Source organism: Ptychodera flava, chromosome 21, assembly GCF_041260155.1.
Source record: "Ptychodera flava strain L36383 chromosome 21, AS_Pfla_20210202, whole genome shotgun sequence".
In the NCBI taxonomy this organism is placed as follows: Eukaryota; Metazoa; Hemichordata; class Enteropneusta; family Ptychoderidae; genus Ptychodera; species Ptychodera flava.
In genome coordinates this window covers 6,025,503-6,052,096 of record NC_091948.1, presented here as the reverse complement: position 1 = coordinate 6,052,096, position 26,594 = coordinate 6,025,503, and the positions used below count along the sequence as shown (strand labels likewise).

Genomic DNA, 26,594 nt, shown 5'->3' with positions numbered 1-26,594 from the left:
GACTAAAACAAACATAACTACAGCATTGGTAAACGAATCTGGGCAATCTTCAGACAAGATGTTCAACGTTCAGCACCCTCGATCGGAGGGAATGACATGTCATGTCAAATAGTTTTAAGCATATTGCATAGCGCCATCTATCGACAAATGATAAAACAGATATATGGTCAAGATATTTGCCTGTACGTGCTTTGAGTGGTGTTGTGTTTTCTCGTTGTGTTGGGTTCGAATGAAGACATGGGCGACTGGAGGATGAACTGAATACAACGACGCCACTAAATCTCAGCACATAATACATCGAAACAACCAAATTTTTGTCAGATACACTGTGCAAAAACAATGATGAATGCAAACTTGGTATTTAACAATGAGAGAGTTTGATGGGATACATGTCTGTGCATTTATAGTTCTGTTCTTGCAGATCTTTTATTTCTGAAATGATAAGATGCACAAATGACACATGCAGTAAATTCAAAAAAAACATTAACGGGACAGAAATTAATTGAAAGGTCATAAAAAGTATATATCCAACACAATTTCAAACCATAATGCTGTAATAATGCTAAAATTAAGAAAAAAATATCCTTAAAGTTCATCAAACTTTGAAATTAAGACACCATCAATGGTTTCAACAGGGCTTGCAGAATAACCTTATTTTCTGGATGTTGGTCAAATATAGTTTACTCCTAGCTATGCTATAATTTCCACGCCTAGCCATCCACTTGATTAATCTACTTTACAGTGGATTGATAGTTACTAAAACTTTCTATAATCAATATTACTGATTGGTCGATGAATGTTATTGATTGAAAACCACCAAATGGCAATCACATGTCTTCTCAAAGTTCTGAAAAATTACATTAGTTGAGGCAAACATGGCAAACACAGATTCCAAGATCCATCTAATTACTGTTTTACACTTCATTTCCCCTTAAATGATGACATGATTCAGACCATTACTAGTATAAATGGCGCATTTACAGCCTTGGCTGAATATCACCCTGCCCAGATGGTACTAGGAATACCATCCTGCCCAGATGGTACCAGGAATACCATCCTGCCCAGATGGTACCACAAATAGTTGAGAGAACATAAAGAATACACACAGTTTGAAAAAGATCACATTTCACTTGCCCAGGTGGATAACAGCTTTGAAAACTAAGCGTGGAAATACAACATAAAATTCTGCAAACTTATGATCTAAAATGCAAATAAAGGCCCTTAAAAAATGTATACATTTACAGAAATATTGAATTTAAAAAAATAGATGGACAGTGAAATGGTGAGATATACTTACAATAATATGGATATATATACATATAAATATCGTATTATTTCAAAGTTATGGTAGTAGAATTTACTATAGAGATCAAAATAGTGTACAAAATACACTTCGTTCCAGATTCCGGAGTTGTTTCCATTGATCCACTCAGGATGAATGTTCTGCAATGTCTCAATGTGTTCAGATTATCTCCATAGAGACTAGTCCAAAGAGCATGGCAAACAACAATCGTCACAGTTACACTTGTTTAATCTGCTAGGGAGTTAGTGTTGTAGTTGACAGATGTAAGCTTGGTGGTATGCTACTGTGAATAAATAACTCCTCTTTACAGGGAACAAGCTTTAGTTTTTCGAATTACACAAGCATTGAGGTAGCACAAAGGAATTAAAACTGAGATGGCATGCATTTGGGTGACATGCATTTGGCAGCTTCCATTTGTTTGTCGATCACTCTTGAACGGAAAAGGCTGAAAGTTTGAAGCATGTTCACAGCTATAGTCCAATCCCAAGCAAAATGCTCAACATGGTTTGAAATCCTCATGATGTGGAATTCAGTGACTGGTATCACAAAATAAGATTGCTGGAAGTGAATGCGAAGCCTGTGAGCATACTTGTTGAAACTATTTGGCAAACTGTGGCTGAAGTGTTGAATGCTCTAAGAACTCTTCAGCTGTGGCCACTTTACTGTTGATTAAGCCCACTTAATGCAGTCAGAAATTCTGTTTGTACAAAGGCAAATGTAGCTCTATCCGGGGCTGTAAAATCGGCACTATGTGTTCAAACATGAGATAAAATTTAACACTACTGACTGGTCCATGTACAAGTCTTGTTCAGACAACTTTGTAATAGTATGAAAATCAGTACAGTTGATTTCAATTTCCCCAGACACACTGTCTACACCGGACACACAAGTTTGCGTGATTCTATAGCAGTGATCTAATAAAATTGTGTTGCCTCAATAAACTAATTATTGTGTAGAGGTTTTAATGAATAGCAGTCATATCTTGTGTCTCAATTTTTAACGCGGGGTGCCGATTCGCTAGCTCTCATGTACAACCCTTGGTGGGGTCTGTTTTGTCTGTATATGAAAAGCATTTCTGACTGTACTCAAGTAGGTTTTAATAATCAACAGTACAGTGGCCACGGGTGTAACTGAGTATAAACGCTTCCTGCTCTGTTATGACCTGCTTAACCCATGCATTTGCATAGCATAGTATGTCTGTGTGCTGGTGTACGTATATTTATGTGAAAAAGAGTTGACTCAGCAACTACAGGATAATTTCACTGAGCCTCATTGTACCATGATGATGCCATGGGTAGAGTTGGAAACTGGCATGGAGGCAAAGGGAGGTCATACAATGTACATAAAAACTATCTACTGTTGATTGACCAATCAGAGTGCTCAATTCAGGGTGTTTTATCTACTCGTAAAGCCTTGGTCACCAAATTCCAGAAACGAATGACAGCGCCATAGTAAAGTACTGTCCAATCAAAAGTGAACATGTCATATTCTGTAGACATCTGGTATGTTTTAATATTCAAATTTGGTAACACAGCGGAAACCAGCTGCAACACAAAATCTGCTGTGGTACAAACATAAACTAATGTGCCCTAGGGCATTTATAGGATGTTCCATTACATTGGAAGGCTATTTCACAAATAAAAGTTTTAATTCATATCCTAAACTGTTACATTGACAAAGGGGATGGTTGATGTAAACACATTGAAAACGAAATATATCAGTTAGGGGCGATAGTTTTTAAGTCGGATAAAACCCTCGTACTCGTACTCGTACTCGGCCTCTTCTGGTATATAAAGTCCAACCCTACGATAAAAGATCTCGGCCTGCGGCCTCGACATTTTATCGTTGGGTTGGACTTTATATACCAGAAGAGCCCTCGTACTCGGGCTTTATCCTATACATAAAAAGATTACACTAATCAAAAAAAGACAAGATGAACCATGGATGATCAGGAGGATTGACCCAGCTGTGAATCCTGCATGCAACCAACATATATTCTAAGGGATTATGACGGAGGTTGTAAGCCTTACAAATGGCACACATGGGCAGATTACAGGTTTGATAATAGAAATTGTCACATATATAAATAATGTTTAAATCAAATTGAGAAATTCCCGCATTTGTAGACCTTAATTTTTTTTAAGTATTACTTTTGTGGCAGTTAGTATAAAACTTAATCAAAGAGACTGTAGCAAAGTAAAGTCTGTCTAAAAAGTATAAAAACAAAGTTAACATGTAAAAATTGCAATATGGAAAAAATAACACACATATATAAATTGAACAGTATTATAAAAAGAAGGGTACTAAGCCGTCTTTGATGGTGCTATGTTAAAAGTTACAGGGTTTACTTAATCTCTTTAGGATAATTGCCATATTATTGAATTATCATTCAATTTTGGTAAATGTAATTATACAGGAGACATAATTGATTCAGGATTAGCAGAACACATGAATACACAAAAACTAAAGGCCTCAGTGTGTCTTGCAATGGCGATCTCAGTAAAGGCAAGTTCTTTTTGCAATTCATAGATCAATGGATCACTCCACATTCAATTACAAAACTGCTTGACATGATGCGATCGTATAATTGGAAAAATGTAGAGTTGCAGCTGTTTGACAAATGCCTAATCCCTTTTGACTGGCTAATACATGACAAAATGGAAACCTTTACCACAAAAAAATACAGTAAAATTCAGGTTCAGTGTATTTTAAAACTGAAAAATATTAAAGGTAAAGCAAATAAACATTTAGTGAGACTGATGTGTAAATATGCCAGCATTTGGAGTAAAATGGCTTCAAGACTTTCATGATCGTGACACTGGTATCATGCCATTCACAATTAGTTATTTTCTTTCTGATACTTTTATGATTTTCTCTTCCCAATGTCTTGCAGGAATCAGCCGATGCTGATAGGCAGTAGCCATGACAATGTAAAATGTAATTAAGTGTGCATCACTATCCGTTGAAACAGTGATGAAAAGTTTGTGGCAGAACTTTTGTAGCTGTAATGTAATACCTTGACACTATTGAAAAAAGGCTCTTGTAAGTACAAAGGTGCATTTCACTGCGGCTGAAATCACACTATCGAGGTAAACCTGTGAGCTACTAATTCAAGGTTGGAATGATTTGCATCAATGAGGCAGTGTTACGGTGATACCATGACAACCACTCATGAATTCTGTACATACTGTTAAGCCTTGCCTGCTCAGACGGAGATTTACTGCAGTAATTCTTACCATTCATTCCATGTTGACATGAATAAATAAATATATTAAATAAATGAATGAAATGTGAAAACTGTGGATATGGCAACAAAAGTTTGGATAATAATTCTTTATCTCATTCGATAGGTAAATCTTTTATGAAAAAGCCAAGATATATGACTGTGGAACTCTCCAGGTTTTCTGCTTTTGTGTTTCATTAAACGTTCTGGAAATATTTTTTGTAATAATCCTATCTAGGTTGTTTGAATCATACAATATCTTTATGTTGTTTGGTCCCTAGTTGATAGAGAAAGATGATAAACTCTAATACATGGCACTGTTTCTTTTTCAGATTGTACACCGAGACTAGAATGGCAGTTAAAAGTTAGGCTTAAGCTGATCATTCTTAAAACAGGTACTCAGTGTAGGTCGAACGGCTGGCCTATTTCTCCGCTGGAGGTGTCACCGGAGGTACTCGGTTGCCTTTCACAGTTTTCCCGATGACTTCGACCACAAAACCAATGTCTACCAGATGTTCAGCATCTAGAATACCTCTGCCATCGAAAGCGAATGCCGGTTTCACCATACCATCGTAGATTCTTCGGTAATCATATCCCTGAAAAAGTTACGTTTTCAGAACAGTTGAAATTTTTGTGGGATGAAGGAAGCTGAAAGTACTTAATTCTACAGCATACACTACACAGATGTACAAAACACAACTATGCACTTTGGCCCTCATTTAATTTCACCAATGATACATTATGCATACAGTGTATGAAGGTTGCATTTACAAACAAGACACTTAGCATTTCAACGTGGTTTTCATAGTATGTTTATAGACCATCGTAAATACAACAGTGTCGGACTGAAATAAGCTTCCTCGATTGCGGTAGCAGATCTATGTGGCACAATTACGCTTTATTAATAAAGCTGCAAAGCAAGCTATAGTACATGTATTCTGCAAGTGATGTGATGATTTCATGGCTAAAGAGGGAATAACATGGAAAATATTACCTTGAATTCATCCCATTCTGTACACACTACCAATGCATGGGCACCGGATAGAGCTTCATATGGATCTGTAGCTATGGTGACAAGTCTTTCAACTGAAATTCAGAAAATCACAGACTCCATCACTGTACAGTCTCTCTTACAGGATAGGACATGAATTTCTCATCAATGTAAAATTTGTGAATAGTGAAGATACCACTTGGGTACTGTACAACTCATAGGGAGTTTAGTTGATTTTTATATATAGCGTGGTTCATATAGTTGAGTCTGTGGTATAATGTATGCATGGTACACTGCTATACAGTAAAAATAAAATTAATTTTTCCTTCAGTTCAGCAAATCAAAATAGCCAACTACCCTGTGGCACCTGTAGGTAAATATCATTGTGCTATAAAACTGCAAAAGTGGATTGAAATCACTCCACACTGACAATGAACGAAAGCACTCTCTTGTACGCTGTTTGCAAGTGACTTATGGTACTCCAGTACTAGTATGGTATATTCCTGTGGAAAGATGCAGTAAAACTCTAAATATCTGTAACCGGATTTCTGGAGATGATATCAAGGAACCTATGTGCCTTGTACATCAATGCCAATCCATTCTACATGAAACATTTCGTTGTATCCTGCCGCCAGATAGCCACAGTACATTTGAGATCCTGGAACTACATTTTCTTGCTAAATTCAATGTGATTATGGCACATCCCCTGATGTTGGTGCCTATTGAAATACACACATACACATACACATACACACACACAATTGCTCCCTGATTACACATGAACAAACTATTTGAAATGCCGTACCTCTTTCAGGATCTTCTGATACAATAGGGTGGGTCAGATCACTGAGTATTTGCTCACTTGTCACTTGTGGATCGTAAATTACTAGTTGTGCGCCTTCATCCATCAGATACTTACACACATATATACTTGAAGATTCTCTGAAAGTCGCAAGACAGCATTTCAAGGTCATCATTTGACTTTGAAACAAGTGAAATTATTTTGATGTTGAATGACAACTTGGTAGGACTGTGATACTGCAATTTGCAGAGTTTGATAAATAAGTTTATTTTTTCATTGATCGTGTTTATTGTTACAGAATGAAAGGATGTGAAAATCATGATACTACAAATGTTACTGAACATCCTGAAAATACACTGATCATGAACATTTCATCTTTACTTTCATGTAAAGAAAAGATTTAAAAAAGTTTTCAAAATGCAGAGCAGGAAACAAAAGCAGGTTCACATTGGCAGTGAGTGATTTGAGAAAGCTCCATTTCCTCTTTCAACTACCCTTGTGCAGAACCCTGCAACGGCGGCAATAAATACCATCTGATGCAAAAGTCACAAAGCTCATGATAACTTACCGAGTGTCAGCTGTGTTCTTTTTAAAAGAGAATCCTAGAATTCCAATTTTCTTGTCGGTAATGGTGTTAAACAAACAGCTGATAATTCTTGAAGCGAATCTCCTCCTCTGGTAGTCATTCATGTCAATTACCTAGATACGGAATTAAAACCAGTCTGATATAGCCAATGTGGAGTAATATAGGGTAAGAAGCTTTGTGTGATATGACATACATGTACTATGATGTGCCCTCTGTACCTGTGATCTGTGTTTCACCAGAGAAGTCACATGGCAACCTCTGTGGAGTAGATACTTGTCCAGGGTTGAAGTAGCCTCATTTGGACTGATTTAATCCAAATGAACACATGAATTATTTAGAAGCTAATTAAAGGCCTCATTTGGACAAATTTAATCCCAATGAATACATGAAACTATGCAGAAGGTGAAAAGGCCTCATTTGGACAAATTTAATGAAACACAAGAATGAGTGAAGCTATGTAGAATAGGTTTTTGCTTGAACAAAGCAACCTTAAAATTGAAGGGAAACCATCATCGGGACTGCGCCTGTGCAAGTTTCTTGTTTACAAACAATGTATTTCGTGCACGATATCCAAATGCACCTCATCATTACGGCTATAGCATTTAAATTATATGATGCAGATTATGACAGACATGTTTTAACTTTCATCAATCACCATTGTACCTTGGATACAGTGTTTACATTGGTCATATGTGTTCCATATGACCTTTGAGTGCAGTTACAACGACTGTATCCATTATGTGCATTGTCTGTAATATCTTTGGACGGTTTGGTAATGAGAAACTACTTTTTAAAATATGCATCATCAAACTTTTGAATATTAATTTGCTGATAGGTTTGTCAGGCTGATTTCAGTCTAATTTGAATTCTAATTGAATTATTTTGAATCGAAACACCCGCTTGCCGTACCTGCTGCCAGTATGCTGCAACTTCAGGAAGATTCAAAGCTTCACAGAGGTAGACTAGATTCAAAACATCTTTCTGGAAACAGCTGCCACCAAACCCTAAAGTCAACAAAATACCACAGAAGAAAGCTATCATCCTGTTTGTCCAAAAATGTTGCCATACCAGTACATTTGTGTTTGGTGTATGTTGACCCAATATGTACAGTAATATTATGTCAATATATGTGAATGAGCTTTTATCATAAGAATACCACATTTTCAACAATTTTAAGTGACATGTTCTAATGTCCTTTTCTGAATCTAAACCTGCCACCTTCCCATATGTAATCCACAAAGCTTAAACAATTTAGTCAAAGTAACTGAAGAAACTGCTAATTGTAAAAACTTTTCTTTATATTATCAATAGTTTAATAAAGATGTCGGGGCAGAATGGGAAAGTACTATAAGCGAGAAAGTGAGATTATATCAGTGTTGATACCTAGACTAGCTTGGAGAAATCTTGGTCCAAGTCGACTGTCTGTGCCGATAGCATGTGCCACCTCACTTACATCAGCACCAGTAGCCTCACATACAGCACTCATAGCGTTTATGCTGGAAATGCGCTGTGCCAGGAATGCATTAGCAGCCTGCAAAGAGAAAATTGCTAGGTTTTTGCTCTTGATGAACATCACATTAGAAATGTACATTGATGATATGAAGAATTTTTTTATCAAACGTCACAGGGAAAGGTGAAGCAACTTGAGGGTTCTCACTCATGAATGGGGGATAGGAAATATATCCTGTTATAATTATAAGATTTTTATCTCATCATACACAACTTGTTCATCATTCATTATATTGAATTGGTGATGCAAAATCACAGGCTCTACCTTCCTTTCCTTGACAGCCAGATATGACGAAACAGAAGCATTACCACTTCTGATGCTTCACTATTAGCAAAGTCACTAACCAATTTATACAAAGCATCTTTATGCGATTTCTGATATTTCCATAAAGATTTCCATGAACAATCTATGCTCACCAATTTAGAAAGTTCTGAAGACCAAGTGTTGGTTTTGATGATTCTCTCGCGGGGAACCCAGTTTTCATAGATTGCGGCTAGACTGTTGATGGCCTGGGCACCATCTGGCGTCTGTTCACCACCAATCAACACACGATCAGGATTCAGCAAATCTTTGATTGCGGAGCCTTCAGCCAAGAATTCTGGATTTGAAAGAACCTGAAAGAGAGAAGAGGAAAGATGGATGGAATATGAGGATGAGGTTAATATGTATAAGAGGCACGTTACTGTTTCCAAGAACACTAATACCACAGGCGACCCAAGTATTACTGAGTTTTTCACACTGTTTTCTCTATCATTTTCTCTTCTTTCTTCATGCTCTGAATGATCGGAATAAATAAAATAAATGGTTTATATAACCTAACCTAGCCTCTGTGACTCTTTATTTATTTTACACTCCATTACAAGGAGTATATCTCTCATACACACATGCTGTAATTAATTAGTCAACACAACTAATTATGCTAATCCGGACTTATCAGAGGTTGGTCAACATCGGAAAGATAGTGATGTTAATGAAAAAGAGGAAGGTATGAAGATCTTGGGAAACATGTCCCGAGGACGTCCGTAAACCTAGTGGACGCTTATATATTCATGATATGCGCAAACAAACACTGCTCATTATTCAAAAATAAACGGGAAGTTAGATCGAAAGGAACGCTGGAAACGCGCATGCTTTTTCGTTGCCAAGTGCAAATTCTAACATAAGTAGACATGGTCCTGCTCCATGTAACAATGCCACCCAGAAAGTATCGACCGACCAAGCGAAAAAGATCGCCGGAGTTGCCGTTTCATGAGTTTTTTCAACAAAATTATATAGATGTATGTTTCACGTTGTCATTTTCTGGGAGTGTATATACCAAGTATAATTTACAAACCGTGTCGTGATTCAAGGCACAATGGTGACACATTAGCAGGAGCACACACTGGAGAATTTTGGCCAGCACTGTGAATTTTTTTAAACCAGTCACCTTCATTTCTCTGCACTCGCTATTAACTCCATGTCTACCGGTAACATATCGTTATTTTCTGTCTCAACCAGCAACAGGCCTTTGACGTCAAAGTCGGGTTGTTTTCTGGTATACGATAGCAACCAAGCTCATGACTAGAATGACTGTACGGCGTCAAAGAGTTAAGCTCGCCGCTTACTTTTTTTCGCATAATAAAAGAGAGTTGGTCGCTACATGGAGCTAGTTTCTAGCTCCATGGTCGCTACTAGTCTGATCGATTTTCAATCATGCCTTATGCTGTTAGTGCACAAAATTCCCGAAAGAAGCAGCGCACGGGCTATAAAACTTCGTTTGTACTGTTAGGCTAGCTTTGGGTCCATAGCTGTGGTGTTTTCGGACGGGATTTCTGCCTTTTACGGCTGGTTTTGACTTTAACGTCACCACCACAGCCATGGGAACGTCCATGTTCTGCTTGACAGCACGCTTGTCGCAATTTTGTTTGTCGATATTTCGAAAATTTTCCACCCAAATTGCCAACACTCATCGACAACATGGTTATTAGGGGCCTACCACTACAAGAAATCCGCTAAAAATCACCAAACTATCGCCGTTTTTCCAGCTTTTTCAGACATGACTGCTCGCAGACCGTTCTTTTTCTGGCGTACAATCAGCGATTGACGAGGCTCAGTGTAGCCCGTCACTAAAGTCACCTGAGCGGTGACCTCGCAACATCGAAACACAAACTGACATCACCGATGATGTTGTCCACTACTTTAAGAAGCCTGTGAGAATTTTTACCAGCACTGTGATTAGTGAGAATTTTTAAAACCAGTCACCATCATTTCTATTCACTCGCTATTATCTCCATGTCTGCCGGTAACATATCGTTAATGAGAAGTTTAGTTACACGAAATTACGTTCCATCATCAGCTGATCAGTGATAACCATACATCGCGTACGTGTAGAACATACGTTCGGAACGGCAAACAACACCTCTACACATACAAAATGTAATCATAATTACGTGTATTTTTTTAGATACTCTTGATGATTTCTGCGAATTTAGACAAGAAACCTTGTAAACTATCATGGAAAACATCTTTGATATCATAATATTTCGTAGAGTTTGCACCAGCGCGAAGTACTTGCTATGATTTCCTTACATGAACCATGGGTCTATTTTTTACATCCATGCATGAACGAAATGTTGTTGTCTCATTCCACTTGTTATCTGACGCCGCCCCAAAGAGTTCTCCAAACCATATAAAAAACTGTATCAAAGAAAATCGGTTGATTTAATTCGAGGATACGAGCTAGAATATTCCTCATATAAAAATCAATGTTTCTTAAAACTTAAACGAATTTCCAATGTTTGTGAGAAAAAATACAGCAAAATTATCGAGAACGCACAGCTAAACTGAAAGGCAGACGGCCGTCCCTCCACCCACGGACGGTGGGCAGACAAAACCTTAGCAACACCACCCGATTGAGAGAACCACGCTAAACCACACGAACTTTGACCCTAGTCAAAATCAGACTTGTCCCTGGGAAATATGTTTACAAGTTTGCCCACATATAAACAACGTAAAGGTCAAAGGTTTCAACTTCCGACTTCCTGCTTTACGGACGTCCTCATGCCATGAACTGCAGGCAAGGCACTGGCAGGGTTTGCACTGTTCGCGACCATTTAAACGTTTGAAATAAGAGTAGCTGGCTCTCCTCGGCCATCGAAATACATTGGCTGCAGTAAATTTTGGATAAAAGGTCATGACTGGCCGCAATTTGGTAATTTCTGGACACATTTCAGGAGAGCTTCTTACCTTCCCGTTTTAGTAACCATTCCTATCTTTCGCGATGTTGACCAACCCGTAAAATCCCTGATAAGTCCACGGATTAGCATACTAGTAATTAGTTGTGTTGACTAATTAATTACAGCATGTGTGTATGAGAGATATACGTCCTTGTAATGGAGTGTAAAATAAATAAAGAGTCACAGGTTAGGTTAGGTTAGGTTATATAAACCATTTATTTTTATTTATTCCGATCATTCAGAGCATGAAGAAAGAAGAGAAAATGATAGAGAAAACAGTGTGAAAAACTCAGTAATACTTGGGTCGCCTGTGTCCAAGAACACTAATACTTGTAATACACGATGCAAACTATTGTAAACATTTGTATCCCATCACTCCTCAGTGGGATGGATGCATGTCTGCCCTCAACGCATCCAGTGATTATGTTAACCCTTTGAACTCTAACCCCTGCTATAACCTTTGACATCATGAGGGGATATGTATCCAAACAAGACGCAAGGGGTAAACAAACAGTTGTGGCGCAACAAGGGACTTATTGTGAGTATTTTAACTCCACAAAAAATACGATTGTGTGAACAGCCGAGCAGTTTGTTCCAGTATCAACTAAATTCAAACATTTTTATTTTTGTTTTATTAACCACATAAATGATTTACATTGGTTTGTCCAGATCAAGCCCATGTTGCGCTACGGGTTCATAAAAGTAGATTTCACCGAGAATTTGTGCATATGATCTTAACTTTGTTTCTAACACTCATTCTGTAAAAACACTGTCACTTCCTCCTTACAAAGGACTATTGTACATCCTTGAAAGACTTGTGCATCGTTCACTTTTGCCTGCCAATTTATATGCAAAGATCTACCACAGAAAATGTGAGAAGTTCAAGCTTGTAATCTTGTTAAGATTGAAGTTATTTTAAGGAATTTAACCTTAGTATAATCTTACTGTATACTAAAGCAAAATAGAAAATGCTACTTAGTTTCACAACTATGTTGATGTATCTGCATGTATATACTGAACAAGATGTCAAACACTCTCTTCATTGTTTCTTTCTACAGCTACAGTCGTTGACAACACCAATCAGATTTTATGATACTAGCTTTTCTTGTACATGTACAGTACTGGATGCAAAAATATCTATGGTCATTATAACAAAGCTTTCACAAGTCAATTATGAGCCATTTTATAGTAGTTTCGACCATTCAATTATTCGCAAAATAAAGCCTGCAATACAAAACAGTGACTGACCAGATGTCAAAAGCCATGTTTGAAAGCCAGTATATTTGTCTTTCTAACTACCAGTACATTGTTGATAAATATTTGATGACTAAACAGATACACTATCTTATTCCATGAAATAGTCACTTTTTATATGTGCAATTGAACAAGTTACTCAATATGAAGTGGTTCAAAATGGTGTATGTGAACCTAAAAGCTGGCATTGTATCCCATGATTCAAAGTCGCAGCACATGTAGAAACAAGGAAAAATGTTGAATATGGTGTCATGTCAACCATACTGTAATTTTACATTATCATACTAGGGGTGATGTCCTTAGAAGCCCCAGACCACACACACAACTACCACAATGATGTTTGAAGCAAGTATTCCCTAGGTGTGTCAAAAATAAGTTTGCAGATTCACAGAGGTTAACTGACCAATGATCAATTTAATATCTGACCTGATATTTGACGCCAGCTTTTTTATTTGCTTTCAGTATTCTCTGTATGCTCTCGGCAGCTCTGACAGGTACAGTGCTCTTCTCAACAACGATCTTCTTTCCTGTGTCGACAACTTCTGCTATACTTCTTGCAGCAGCCTCTATGTATTTCAAGTCAGCTGCACGTCCCTAGAAATGAAAGAAGAAAACATGATTCTCATTTCTTTGTGTGAGCACTAGTTCCTTCTTACAGAGTTAACAAATGATTAAAGAAAATCTTATTTCTCTTGAATATGATGAAGTGTCTCACACTGGGATAGAGTGTGACTGTGCATTGTCCTACATGGGAAAGTAATACATGTAGGAATACGTTGAAATAACACTACACAATAAAGCACAAATAATTTTTTTCAAATTTCTTTATTAGATTCGACCAATACTAGAGATTACAGTACATCCATGTTATCAATAATACAGTAAGAACATCAAAACTGTTTCTTTTTCTGGTTTAAAATTGTCTTAAGGGAAAAGATTCACAGACAATGACCTTATAGACCTATATAACTGAAAACAGGGTGACCCCCCATGAATCCAACCCCCCCCCCCCCCGGCCAAAGAAACTGACCAGTCCCTTAGTAACAAACCTGTAACTGTGAACAGCACTTTTGACCTGAAATTCACCATTAATTGCTGAGATGTTTCATCAATTTATAGATGCAGACCTAAATCCTAGCCTGAAAGATTCAGTCTTGTGAAGGCGCACCGTGACCTCTGATTGTATAAAGTCAAAGGTGGCAGAGCGCCCAACGCATTTTAACGTCAATCCCTGGTTCTCTCATAATCGCACCAGTTCTTGTTGATATTAAACTGTAAACACAGAGTGGTACTATGTTTTCTTTTGAAGTTTTATTAAGGTATAAAGGTAGTACGCACCTTGAAATTGAAAAAATTAAACTTTTGCTCAAATTTTCCGAAGTAAGCTTTGAACAGTTCCCTTTCAAAAGCAAGAATAATCGGGGGTCTAGTGCAAATTTTGGTACCAGAGAAACAAATTACCTTGACTTTACTGATAGTTAAAATTCAAAATGGCTACCATCCCTATGGGAGGAATCGAATTTTGGATTTTCACAAAACTAAGCCGGGGAAAACTTAAGTTTCACCCTGAGATTCAAAATGAGTCCCCACAAGTAGAAGTTTGGGAGTCCAAATATCTGTCCCTGAGGTGCATTCTACCTTTACATATATTTGTTTTGAATAAAGCTGATGAGCAACCTGCATTTCTCTCATAAAACGACAGGGAGGGACAGTGGTAGAACTTTTGTAAAGTTTTGAAAGATGTGATCACAGTCCCTCCTCCTGTGATGTGATAAAAATCCGACGGAAATACAGATACAAGGGCATGTGTTGTTCTAGCTCATACCTAAGTTGCTTTTACCGCACTGACACAACGTTTGTAATTGCTGTAATAAGATATAAGTAAAATGTGTTGTTTATGTATGGGCAATATGTTACACTAATCCTTTGACATAAGCGACCTCAACCTGCAGTGTTCACATCTTTTATTTGTTGATGAGCTTTAGGAGTTGAAATATTAGCTATCGTTATGAGCAAAATTTCTATTGAAATAAATACAGATGAATTGTATGTAAATGTCTTCCGCAAAGAATATATATTGTAGTGCTTTTCCACCTGTGTACATATGAAACAGAACAGGTTTCATCTCATGTCAATTTTGTCATATTGTGCAAAAATTGCTTTAACTTCAACCAGAGATTGGCATTTACAAAGCACCAGGTAAATGAAATTTATTGAAGATGTCAAGTTGCTCCTTTTCTACATAATACATCACGAGAAGAGACAATCAAACATCATCGATATATCAGGCTTGTGTTAATGCATATCACATACATTAACTTTAATAGGATTATCACTCAATTCCGATACATGTATCATGTAACACAATGTCAACATCTACGCCCAATGTGCAACTTTGAGAATCATCAGACTTTTGCTCAAAAGTCTCCAACATGTAAATTACACTCAACTTCAGCTATGCACGTTTACTGGGCTTGAAACGCTAAATCCTAATTTCAGGGTATGTTTTGGAAATGCCTAACATGTACCTATTGTTTGAGATGCCAAGCTGCATGACGCTGATAAAATGTGGCTGATTATTACCCAGTGAGGGTCACTCACTTTTGTTGAGGCATTTCTGTGAGATCCATGACATATAAGGTGGAGCTTCACATTGCCAATAGTTTATTTCAAAGAATGTTTTCTTATCTAAGATGACAAGGAAACCCCCTCATACTATATATTTTCAAAAAGCAGAGAATCTAAAGTTTACTATGGCAGCAACAATTTACTCAAAGGATGAAGGGTGTGTGCATTTGGGGTAAAAAACCTCAATTTTGGTATTAATGATAAAAATTAATTTCAGTAAAAAACTTGAAACTATTTTGTGAAATGTTGTTCACTTGAAACAAGAGTGTAGGTAGAAAAAAGGACTATTTTATTATCCATTATCTATCCTCATTCTAAAATAGTATGGGTTGAAAAACTTACACTCGAAAAAGTGATTAAAAATATGATTAGCAAATTAAAATGCCTCTTATCTAAAATATAACAACTTCATTGCCAAAAAAATAGTAGTTTTGTTGTATAGTATTTAAAGAACATAGTGTGAAAATTTCAGGAAATATGACCCAGCCAGAGTAGAGTTATATTTTTTGGAAATCTTTAAATTGGGAGAAAAGAGAAGCCAGGAAATCAGGTGATTTGCTACATTTGCATAAATTAATACTTCTTTATTAAGCAACTTTCGACTGCTTGACAAGCTAAAAGGTGAACACAACCAATATTTTAGTCTTGGGTTAACAAATTAAGTAAAAATTGAATGAATATTGCAAAAGGTGATTTTTGAGCAAAATACGCCGTGTAGGGTGCAGCGCCCCCTTAAATGAGACCCTACAGTATATCTTCTGAACTCAGAGACCCCACTAAAGTTGTATATTTCCTGAAGGTTAATTGGTCAATATGTCTACCATTCACTTCATACATGTACACTTTTTCACCTCAAATGCAGCAAAAAAGACAGCAAATTTCAATGTCTAAAGGTTAAACAGTGAGCTCCATCAACAACGTGAACTAACAAACTACGGAAGCACAATGAAGCACATTTCATGTCCGAAATGAGCATTTACTATAAAAATCCAAATTATCATGCTAAGATCGTACAATGCAAGAAATAAATAAAACACCTGCTATGAATTTAAATGTCTGGTGAAACATTTTGTGCAGAATGGTAAACTATATATTGGCCATGGACTATTCCATGATATTGCTTAATGTCAACTTCCTGATCAAACAATATTTTGTTTCCCTCTATGAAATGTACATGCAGCAAAAGCCATACTCCTGTTGGTACCCTCACAAACACTGACAGAAGTTTGAAGTCCTTCCTTTCAATACCTATACTGGTAGAAAATCAAACAGAGCTGCAACAGTACAAATAGACTTACCTTTCCCAAACCAAACGTTTTAGTCGGTGTGTTGACAGATATAAATATGAGGTCAGCTTCTCGTATGGCTGGCTCCACATCCGTAGAAAAATGGAGATTTTTATGTCTGCACTTGAGTACTACTTCTTGTAATCCAGGCTGTCAGAAGACACAAGTAGTAATGGAAAAACTTTGTAATATTTATGATTTTTAGGTATGTATACACAGAAAGCACACTTTATTTTGCTGTCTTTTAAAGAGAGAATAAAACTGGCTATTCTGTTATATTTTATACCCTTTCAGTTTCACCCCCATTTCCCTGTCTGGAGGTTCAAGTTTACCTTAGAAAACGATGGGATCGGTTGAAACCATATGGTGGTGAAAGGAATAAAGTGTACAACAAGTTAAAAAAAGACAGGTGAGAAAGTTAAAGACAAGATATAACATAAAATTATAAATACAACTAACACTTTGAATACTCAACTAGAGATTGTAAATCATTTGAGATGGATATATTGTGCACGGATACACGAAACAAGGCTTTGATTTGTGTTTATCACAGGACAAGCACGGGACTGAAAATCATGATTTGAAGTTACAGTTGACTATGGACATACAGTATGCCAGGTGCTACTGACAAAGAGTGAGCAAAGCTGGATATTAAGGTGTTGATCACATTCTTGTCCAGTTTATATGAGAACAAAAGACAGGACGGTGCAATTTGTCCTTAAAGCCCGCTGCAGCGGGACCTGGGATCCAGCTTAACAGTAAGTTTGCATGAGTGTTGATAAAGTGTGGTTATGTATAATGAGTGTGTAAGCAACAGTCTTGAGCACTGATAATTTATTCGCGTAATCTATTTGCTTTCAATTAAGCTCAGATCAGCTATAGCTGCTTTGAACAACCTTGAGCGCAAGCAAGCAGCCTGCATGTTCGGCGGTCTTACTCATGAAGGGCAGTTTTACGAGATCAGAGACCAAAATGAATGTATGTACATATACCTGCTACATGCTTACACTGATCGTGTTTTTCCAAGTTTCAAAATAACGTTATAAGTTTGAACATGAAAGGTAATGGAAATTTCCGAACCATACACATCCGATGACCCACGTAGTTACTCCCTTCAATTTACCAAATGAAAAGAAAGAATGTAAAGTGTCTATGAAATGTAAAAACCTATCAATTCCTATTCGACCAGGAAAAAATAATTACGATTTGAAATTGTCGAATTACCAACTTATCTGCCAAGTTTTCAAGAAATTTTTGGCACATTCAAAAAGAAAGACATGATGTTAAAAGTTATTGCAATGTTTAACCCCATGTTTTAAGTGACATTGCAAAGATATGATATTACCGGTAAGTTCTTTCAGCTGCAATTCTTGTAGAAGTATCGCAGTAGGTTCACAGCTTTAGCGGGCTGCAGAATAAGCTATCGCAGTGCATACATGAGTTATTTACGCAGTGTAATTGATCCTCGTTTTTATTGCAAATGTTTGAGCATTTACACCTCCGTGCATCCCTGAATGATTGACAGCTGTTTGAAACAAGCAACAACTGTTTCCCGTTTACGCTAAACAATAGGCTGCGGCCGATTTTCAATTAAACCCTTTTCCTGCCGAGCGCCCTGTCCGTTATCCTGCCAAGTCAGTAGAAAAACGCCCCATAATATGTGCCTGCAAAAGATTGGCTCTCCTGCATGTTATCCTGCCAGGCATTTTGGCAGAAATCGCCCATTTTCAGGGTTGTTTTAGCCGTACTTATACGTGTTAGACTTCGATAATTTCTACATGCCCGTAGACAGGGGAAGGAGCTCAAGGGTTACTGCAGAAAAAAATTGAGGTCACCGGCTTTGTTTGCCCCTGGGAGTGCGTCATTTTATTGCCGTTTCATGTTTATTTTTTCGGAAATAAACTCCTTCAGTATTACGCACGTCCGCTAGGCACAAACATCACCTCACTCGTCTGTTAGTCAGAGACCCTGAGGGTCGTGCTAGGGGTGCAGCAGCACCGGCAAACCTGTCCTGTTTCCCCAGGGTAGGGTCAATTGAATACATACCTTTAACGACTTGGCAGTGTAGCACAAAACTACGTTTTCTGCCGTTGTATTAACGACATGGCTGAGCCATTGAAGCACAGCTCCACGTAGTTTGCCAGCTCAGTTAGGAGTTGGTTTACGAGTGTTACCGTTCATTACTGACTTAATCGAGTGGTCCTCAGTCAGGTACGGGTTTGTACCGACATGGCTTGGGCTGCAGCTAACCAGTGATAACCGTCACTACACCCAAGTCGTCAGTCTCACTTTTGCGATGCACGGATACAACGCAATATGCTTCCATTGTTCTAGCCATCGACGTGTCCACATGCCTGGCAGCCATATTGTACTGCTAGCTGTTTGCATAACAAAAGCAGTCCCTGCTAAATGCAGGCGGTATCCCCGTAGCATATTGACCTTATGTCACCTTTTGAATTCTCTGTACGCAAACAGCGTACGTAGTTACCAATGCGTCGGCAAGAGGATACGTTTGCCTGCAAACCAGAGCCAATACTTCGGACGATGGAATAAATAAAAATCCAAAGCTACATCCATTGAATGGCACGGCCAAGGCGGTGAAGGACGTTGCCTGGCTTGAACTTGCAGAGCTGAGCCCAGCTTCGTACGTCGGACACCAGTTTGTAATGGTATTTCCGAGTCGTTCATATCCGTTCCATCGGAGGAACAAGTCGAGCCGTCCCGTCAAAAATACGTTCTCATTTTCAGTCACGCACAACTGAATAAGTGACTTTCGTCTCGCACCATCGGCATATCTGCCAAGTCGTTTGCAAGAGGTAGCCTTCTAGATTAGCATTGCCGAGTTGGTCAAGTTCGGCAGCAATCTCTATAGTGCCAGGCAGCCAAGTACGTCCAACTCCGCCAGAAAACGTCACCATGCTATCCTGCCAAGTCCGCTAAAAAGCGGTAAAAAAAAACCAGCCCCCCTCGGGTGTGGGGGACTGGCGGACAGGTTTCTGCACCTTTCCCTGTCTATCGACTCCCTGCGAACCCATTTCGAGGGAAAAGGCGTTCCTTGTCAGAAAACCTCTCCTCGGATGACCCCTAAACGCACAGGGGATAGCAAAACGTAGTGCCGTCGACTTGGCAGGAAAGGGGTACCCAAAAAGGGCCCGATTTCCACCGGGTTGGGAGAATAACGGTCACCAGTGCTTAGATTCTGACTACACCGAATTTCAGCGGATTTTCACCGACTTGGCAGGAAAAGGGTTAAAATCTTCTTTATGTCAAAACACTGTGTATCTTTATACAGATACTGTAGCTATGTGGCAGACATGTTTACAAAACCAGACGTGCTCGTTCAGACCCCATTTGCCTTGGTTGAAACTCGTTTAGCGCGATTTTCACAGAGCATCAGGCTGAGCTGCTACCAGTTGTCACACAAACTGCTCATAAATCTCTAATGAGTTAGACGGCCTTTTATACCCCACAGCAGCCTTTAACGGGCTAGTAATGCTAACTTTTGATGATATTTTCATTATTTTTGTTTTGTATATCAATTGCAAATCTTATTCTACTCCCAAAGAATGTTGAAACACCCACTATGTAGCTTGTCAACTTAGTGTCCATACAAATGTATGTGTAAAATGCTATGTTTTTTTCACATTTGAATTCTAGTCTAGACCAGAAGTCACTATCAACTATAATAATGCAGTTTACACACAAATGCCCTGAGTTAACAAGCTGAGCAATGTATGTATCAACATACCTTGTGAAGTAGAACAAGGAATTATGGTTCATATTCAAAACAAAAGTGGTGAAAAAATTATCAAAAGTTAGCATTACTGTCTCTTTAATGTATATTTGATCCATAATTTTTAACAGTGAAAACATTGAACCATTCATGACCAAAAACACCGAAATCCTATGCAGTAAGAAAAATAAGTAAGTTCTCACAATTTTGAATGAGCACGAATGGTATTAGTTGAAGTGTGCTGTTTGATGTCAGAATTCACAACTAACATTGAACTTGACTGTAGATTAATAAATTATTTTTGATGAGAAATCTGAATATCAATTCATGACTGAAACAAGAGTCTGTCATGTTAGGTTGAAACACGTATTGTGACAAAAAAGTCGCAGGAATATTCATTTTCAGGATTTATGAGGAAACACATGTACAATATACATGCAGAATAATAAAATTGGAATTACAATTCTATATTGTATAGGTTTCATTTCTGATGCAACATATTTACATGGCAATATGAAAACAACAGCTTGAAAATATTATAGATAATATCCCTTGTGATGAAATTTAAAAGTTGCAATATGTCAATCTCCTTGCAATTTTTACACGTGTACATAAAAAAATATTGAACAGATGAGTTTAATAGTATTGCGACACAACTGTAAAAGATTAATATAAACATACATGTACATAAGTTGAATATTTTTCTGAATCTTTTCAGCTCCTTGTACTGTTGGTTTAAATTTGTCAAGTAAAGGTACAGTAATAGTCAATAAAATCTTTGAAAAGTGTTGACCTTGCTTTAAAAGTAATTGTGATATATTGTAAATATTGAAGAATTCAAAAAAGTCGAAATTTGATTTTTGATAGTTTCAGGATGGTTAAATCTAGCATACATAATGTTAATCTACACGCATTCCAACACTGCTATGCAACAAAATGACATGCTGTTGTGTTGAAGGTTTTACAGCCGAGGATTAGATCTGTGATCAATATACATCTCTCAATATTAGCATAAAGTTGGCGTCATCCTCATCTTCAGCCTCAGGGTTCACAGGACAATGAGGATGAGAATGACGCTACAGTGTCGGCTTCACCGGCGTTAGATCAGATTATTCCCGACTGCATCTGATGGAATGATAAGTGTGAAAACAACTGTAAAAATGTGCTCCAAGTTTCATATCACTTTAAATGTTAATCAAAATCATAGACCCTCGAGAAAAATGAGGGTCTATGTCAAAATACAGTTGAGTTTGTATTTCATAATATTTAGTAACCTTGCCTCTTAAATATCTGTTGCTCACGATGTAGTTACATTTACAACACAACATTCTTAGCCCTTACAGTTCAAATGTTTGCATGTTTAATACGTCGACTTTTCAGGCCTCAAGTCATAGTTATACAAGTTAATTGTTTTATATGTCCTCTAAATAATTAGGGCTTTCATTTCGCCTCTCTTGATCACGAATTTTTCACATTTCGGACCATGTTTGCCTTTTTTGCACCGATTTTTGGAAAATCTTAACATAAGAGTTGACAGAACACCAACAAACACATCCACGGATCATGGACTGAAAATTATGAACACTACCAAAAACTAGCCTTTAATGAGATATTCTCATGATAAAATATTACCTGCAAACCAGTTTTAAGATTAAAAAGAAAGTTGTGAAAGAACGGAGTTGTTATTTTCTGATGTTGTGGGCAAATTTTATCATTTATCCGTCATCAAAGTCACATCGGCAATCTTCAGATACGACGCTGAAGCTGACGCTGAGTAGCGTCATTTTCAGCATCAGCTAGAAAGGTAACCTGAGACTGAGGATGACGCCAACTTTACGCTCGTTGTCTCAATGCAGTTACACGTTGAAATATACCTTTTAAACTCTCGTTTTGAGAGACATTGATCTAACTTCATGTTTTTTTTAAAGGGCCAAGTAATGCTATCTTTGATGATTTTTTCATTATTTGTTTTTTGTGAGTCAATTGCAAAATATTATTCTACTCCTATAGGAATACTGAATCACCAACTACTTAGCTTGTCAACATACATGTAGCGTCTATATGTGTAAAATGCACTAACTTTATTGTTTGCATATGACTTCTAGTTCCGACCAGAATTCACTTGTCAACAGTAACAACACTCTTTACACATGTAAGGCTGAGTTGACAAGCCAAATACTATGTATCAAGACATATTGGGGAGTAGAATAAGGTAGCATTACTGGCCCTTTAAGGACACTTATTTTTTCTCTTTAAAGTTGAATTCATGATTATTCTGCATAAAATATTGGACAGTACACATACATGTAGGATGGACTTCATAAATGTGCCTAACTTTTGTTCGACAGTTTAGGAACAAAGGTTTAAATTCATGTTCTATACTGCAGTGACAAATGGATGTCCTCCTATTTACAGGATAGTATCTGTAATTGTACTGTGAAGTCAGAAAGGACACATGTTATATGTACAGAGCACACCACATTGCCAAAATGCAGTGTACATGTGAACGTGGAGAAGGTGACAATTTGTACACGTGGAAGCTTTTGTTGACTCAGAAACAGGCGGGGAATTTCAGCTTGACTGGTTTTGTTATGGCTTTCTTCTTTATCGTCAACAACCACAGCGTGGTTTACCAAACAATCAGATGAAAAACATGACATGTACCAGTACGTACACTGACACAGCATATGTAGAGTTTGTCAGGACATGTTCTCTTTCAAAAACCACACATAAACGGATGCTATTAAAGTCAGTAATTGTGGCAAATTATCACAGCAATTATAACGATAGAAAAACAAATTCAGTATTTTTCCAGCAACATACCTTTTAGAAATAATTGGTAGACAAACGTTATTTTTTTTTCTTCCTCAACTAAAAGACATTCTAATTTATCCACTTTTTTCTGAATGTTGCTCAGCACTTCCAATTTGCTAGATGTGTATGTTAATTAGGGATTTTTCTGCATGGATCTATCTAGACCATTATAGCATTAATATCTATAGAATTAGTATGCAATTTTTTAATATCTATAAAATTAGTATGCAATTGGGTAATTTGGATCGTTTTCAGCATGGACAGTTTTGACAGAAATTCATTACATTCCCTGAATCAGATGTTGCTATTTTTTGAGTACATAATTTTAAACTTCTGAAAATCTCAAAGGACCTGTTGAACATTTGTGAAAAAAATTTCAAGCTTAGGTTACTGGAGACACAATTATGGCCAACACTGCAAATATTTGCATGGCAGCTTTAAACATTTTTCTATTGTTAGAGCATACAGTTGATAGCCAAGCTATTATCCATTCTATGCTTTTCCATGTCATCGATTTTCAATATACAGTAATACAAACCTCATAAATTGGAAGATGGTTGGAATTCCAGGCAGCAATGCGACTTTCACTCAAATCTACCACTGTAACTTGAATCTGGGGACACTGCATGGCTATAACACTGCACGTTGGTCCTCCAACGTACCCAGCACCGATGCAACATATCCTTGTCACTTCCATTGCACGTCAAACAGTTGGTATCTGAAATTAATGTATATACATATTAACTGCACATTCTTTTCCGATTTCGTTGAATTCTTTCTTTAAACCTATAAAAATATGGCTTCTCTGCTTTTAAACCCTACCAAGTAGAGGTCCATACACAATGATAATATATTGTCACTGTAATATTGCAAAGAGAAAAGATTCTTTTTGATGATTTTAGAATTTGAACACAGAATTGGCACCAGGAGCTTTAGCCGGCATGTTATATTCCCTACATAACTACCATATGTCATTTGGTATAGTACTAGTTTGTGTCCTACAGCATTATAGTACGCCATGCAGTAATTGCATGTCTGTGTGTGGTAACAAATACAGGGGTATTCATTACAAATTTTAGAGAGACTACAGTGAAGCCATTCTTTTTCATATCCTCTCTAATTATTGGGATGATTACTCATTCATAACTTTTACTAATTTCAGTATAGCATGCATGTCCACAGGTACGGTGATCTGTAGGCCGATGTAACTGCTCCTCTATCAGTCTAATGCTGCACTAAAATTAATAAAACTCCACCATGCCATTAATAATGAAGATTTCTGGTCTATGCTGATGCTACACACTGATTTTTGATGGTCTATGAAGTTAATCATGTTTATATTGGTTGTGTCCTTTCTTAGATGGTAGACTGGAAGCATTACAAAGTATATACATGGAGGTAGTAGTGGCCAGTTTGGTATCTACCAATACATGTGTATAGTCACAGTCTATTTATAGTAGAGGGACTGTGCTACATGTATACGGGTCAGTCACAATCAGGGTGCGCTAGATGATTTTCATTTGTTATGGACATATATCTGCTATTCAGACTGATATTATATTGCTTATCTGTTTCTAATAAATAGTAATAGTTGTATCTAACTTGGTCACATAAAGAAATATTGCATATATTGTGCAGGTTTGGTTGTACATCCACAAAAATGCCTTTAAAAACTGTAAAAAGTAGCGTTATGCTGTTTCACTTCAAAATGTACTTAATTTCAAAATGTTTTTTGGAACACAGTGTTAAAATTGTGGAATTTTTAGCTTACATATTTTATTGCAGAATACCTAACCTTTCTTTCACAAGTTATTTCATGTGATTATGTGCATTGGAACAGAAACTCTGGTATTTTTACCAAAACTGTAACATCGTTATGTTTTTTGTGTTTTATGACCATAAGTACATATACCTTTAATTTATATGTAGAAAAATGGGTAAAATATTGTAATATTGAATTTAATTCCAACGTAAACATCCATGGCAAGCATTTTATACACCAAAATTAAAATAAAACTGCATATTGTGTTGTTTTGTGAATAAATGAAAATGGAGATCGTTGTGGTCGGAATTTCTTGTAGCGTACGTGACACACTCATATCTTAATTATAAAAGATCTGATGTCACAGGCCTAAGTGTCAATAGGTGCCTACCTTAAATAAACAAATTTATCTCGATCGGCTGAGATCAAAGCCTTCTGGGCAATGTAAGGTATGATCACTGGGGCAGCACTTTGTCGTACGTATGCCCATGACCAGGGAGATCGTGAGCGATGGTGGGGTTATTTATCAAATTATATATGGTTTATTTTTTGAAAGGAAGTGAAAAGTTAAAATTTTACAACACCAAACTTTTGTACGAATGATTATCACAAATTCGACTATTATTTCATGAGAAAGTGGGAGTAGCTCTTGACAGTAGTCCTTCAATGGCATCGCCAAGGCATATGATATGGAACCATGGAAGCCCACACTCATTCAACTCTTTGCCTCCTCGATCGATCGGCAGTACGGGTGAAAACTGCACGACAGAAAACCGCTTCCCAGCAAGCAAGCGGGATAAGGGTCACCGTACCGAGATCCTACTAATCCATTACGAAAACAACGCCGTCGACAAGGCGTTTATTGTGTTGGCATTCATGAAGAACGCCGACGTGTCGCTGGCGACTTGAGCTTTCGTGTAGGCGAGAGCAATCGGTTCAACTTCAACGGAAGAACGTGGAAATTGCTGTCGTGAAACTTGACTCGGGTGTGAATCGCGGCATTCGATCACCGTAAGGCTGTGCATTTACCACCATTATTTACCCCATAGACCCTATTTACCCTTAATAGAGACAAAAAAGCCCATCTCAAATAGCCGGTAAAAAGAAGCGAAGCCTTACATTTATGATCGTGGACTGTCTTGCTTGATCTGATCGTCCTCGACCGTCGTCGAAGTTTACTCTGAGATGTGACAAGTGCGGTGTCGCAGTGATCTTCGTTGACAGTGTTCTCAATAAAACACTGGGAAGCGCCTCTTGCTGTGACAACTTTCCGACTGACTCCACTACACCCAACTGACTCACTCTGTTCACGTACTACCGGAAGCTAAACATGTTGGGTGTCTTATTCAAAGATGAAAGGTACCGATCGCGCACGATGCATGAGTGATTGGGATATCCTGTCTCGTTGAGTATCCACGAACCTGCCTGCGCTTGTCCGATGGTGGCGTCCTTCCATTTCGTGAGGTGGCAAGGAGGTTGAAGTTTAT

The 26,594-nt window shown here is 37.6% G+C and overlaps 1 protein-coding gene across 2 annotated transcripts; it reads right to left on the bottom strand.

The window, feature by feature from the left end:
• Positions 1-407: 407 nt before the first annotated feature.
• LOC139121220 (UDP-glucose 6-dehydrogenase-like) lies at positions 408-26,532 on the bottom strand. Of its 2 annotated transcripts, XR_011549245.1 has the most exons (12): positions 26,227-26,532; positions 23,884-24,063; positions 16,811-16,948; positions 13,311-13,478; positions 8,832-9,029; positions 8,289-8,436; positions 7,815-7,909; positions 6,888-7,018; positions 6,323-6,459; positions 5,521-5,612; positions 3,219-5,122; positions 408-2,656 (listed from the first exon to the last, which is right to left on the bottom strand). XR_011549245.1 is itself a non-coding variant. In XM_070685925.1 (11 exons), exons 2-11 carry the CDS (start codon positions 24,040-24,042, stop codon positions 4,949-4,951), a joined length of 1,440 nt encoding a protein of 479 aa, XP_070542026.1. In that variant the 5' UTR covers positions 24,043-24,063; positions 26,227-26,532; the 3' UTR covers positions 408-4,948. The 2 variants fall into 2 exon arrangements, 1 of the variants encoding a protein (XP_070542026.1); XM_070685925.1 differs by having other exon boundaries at positions 408-5,122.
• Positions 26,533-26,594: the final 62 nt, after the last annotated feature.

Bases quoted from the DNA above. Each gene is read 5' to 3' on its own strand.
- LOC139121220 (XM_070685925.1), bottom strand. From the start codon at position 24,042: ATGGAAGTGACAAGGATATGTTGCATCGGTGCTGGGTACGTTGGAGGA. The intron at 16,949-23,883 runs GTTTGTATTACT...GTCTTCTGACAG, and splicing joins ACCATCTTCCAATTTATGAG to CCTGGATTACAAGAAGTAGT. The intron at 9,030-13,310 runs GTCAGATATTAA...TCTCTCTTTCAG, and splicing joins AAGCTGGCGTCAAATATCAG to GTTCTTTCAAATCCAGAATT.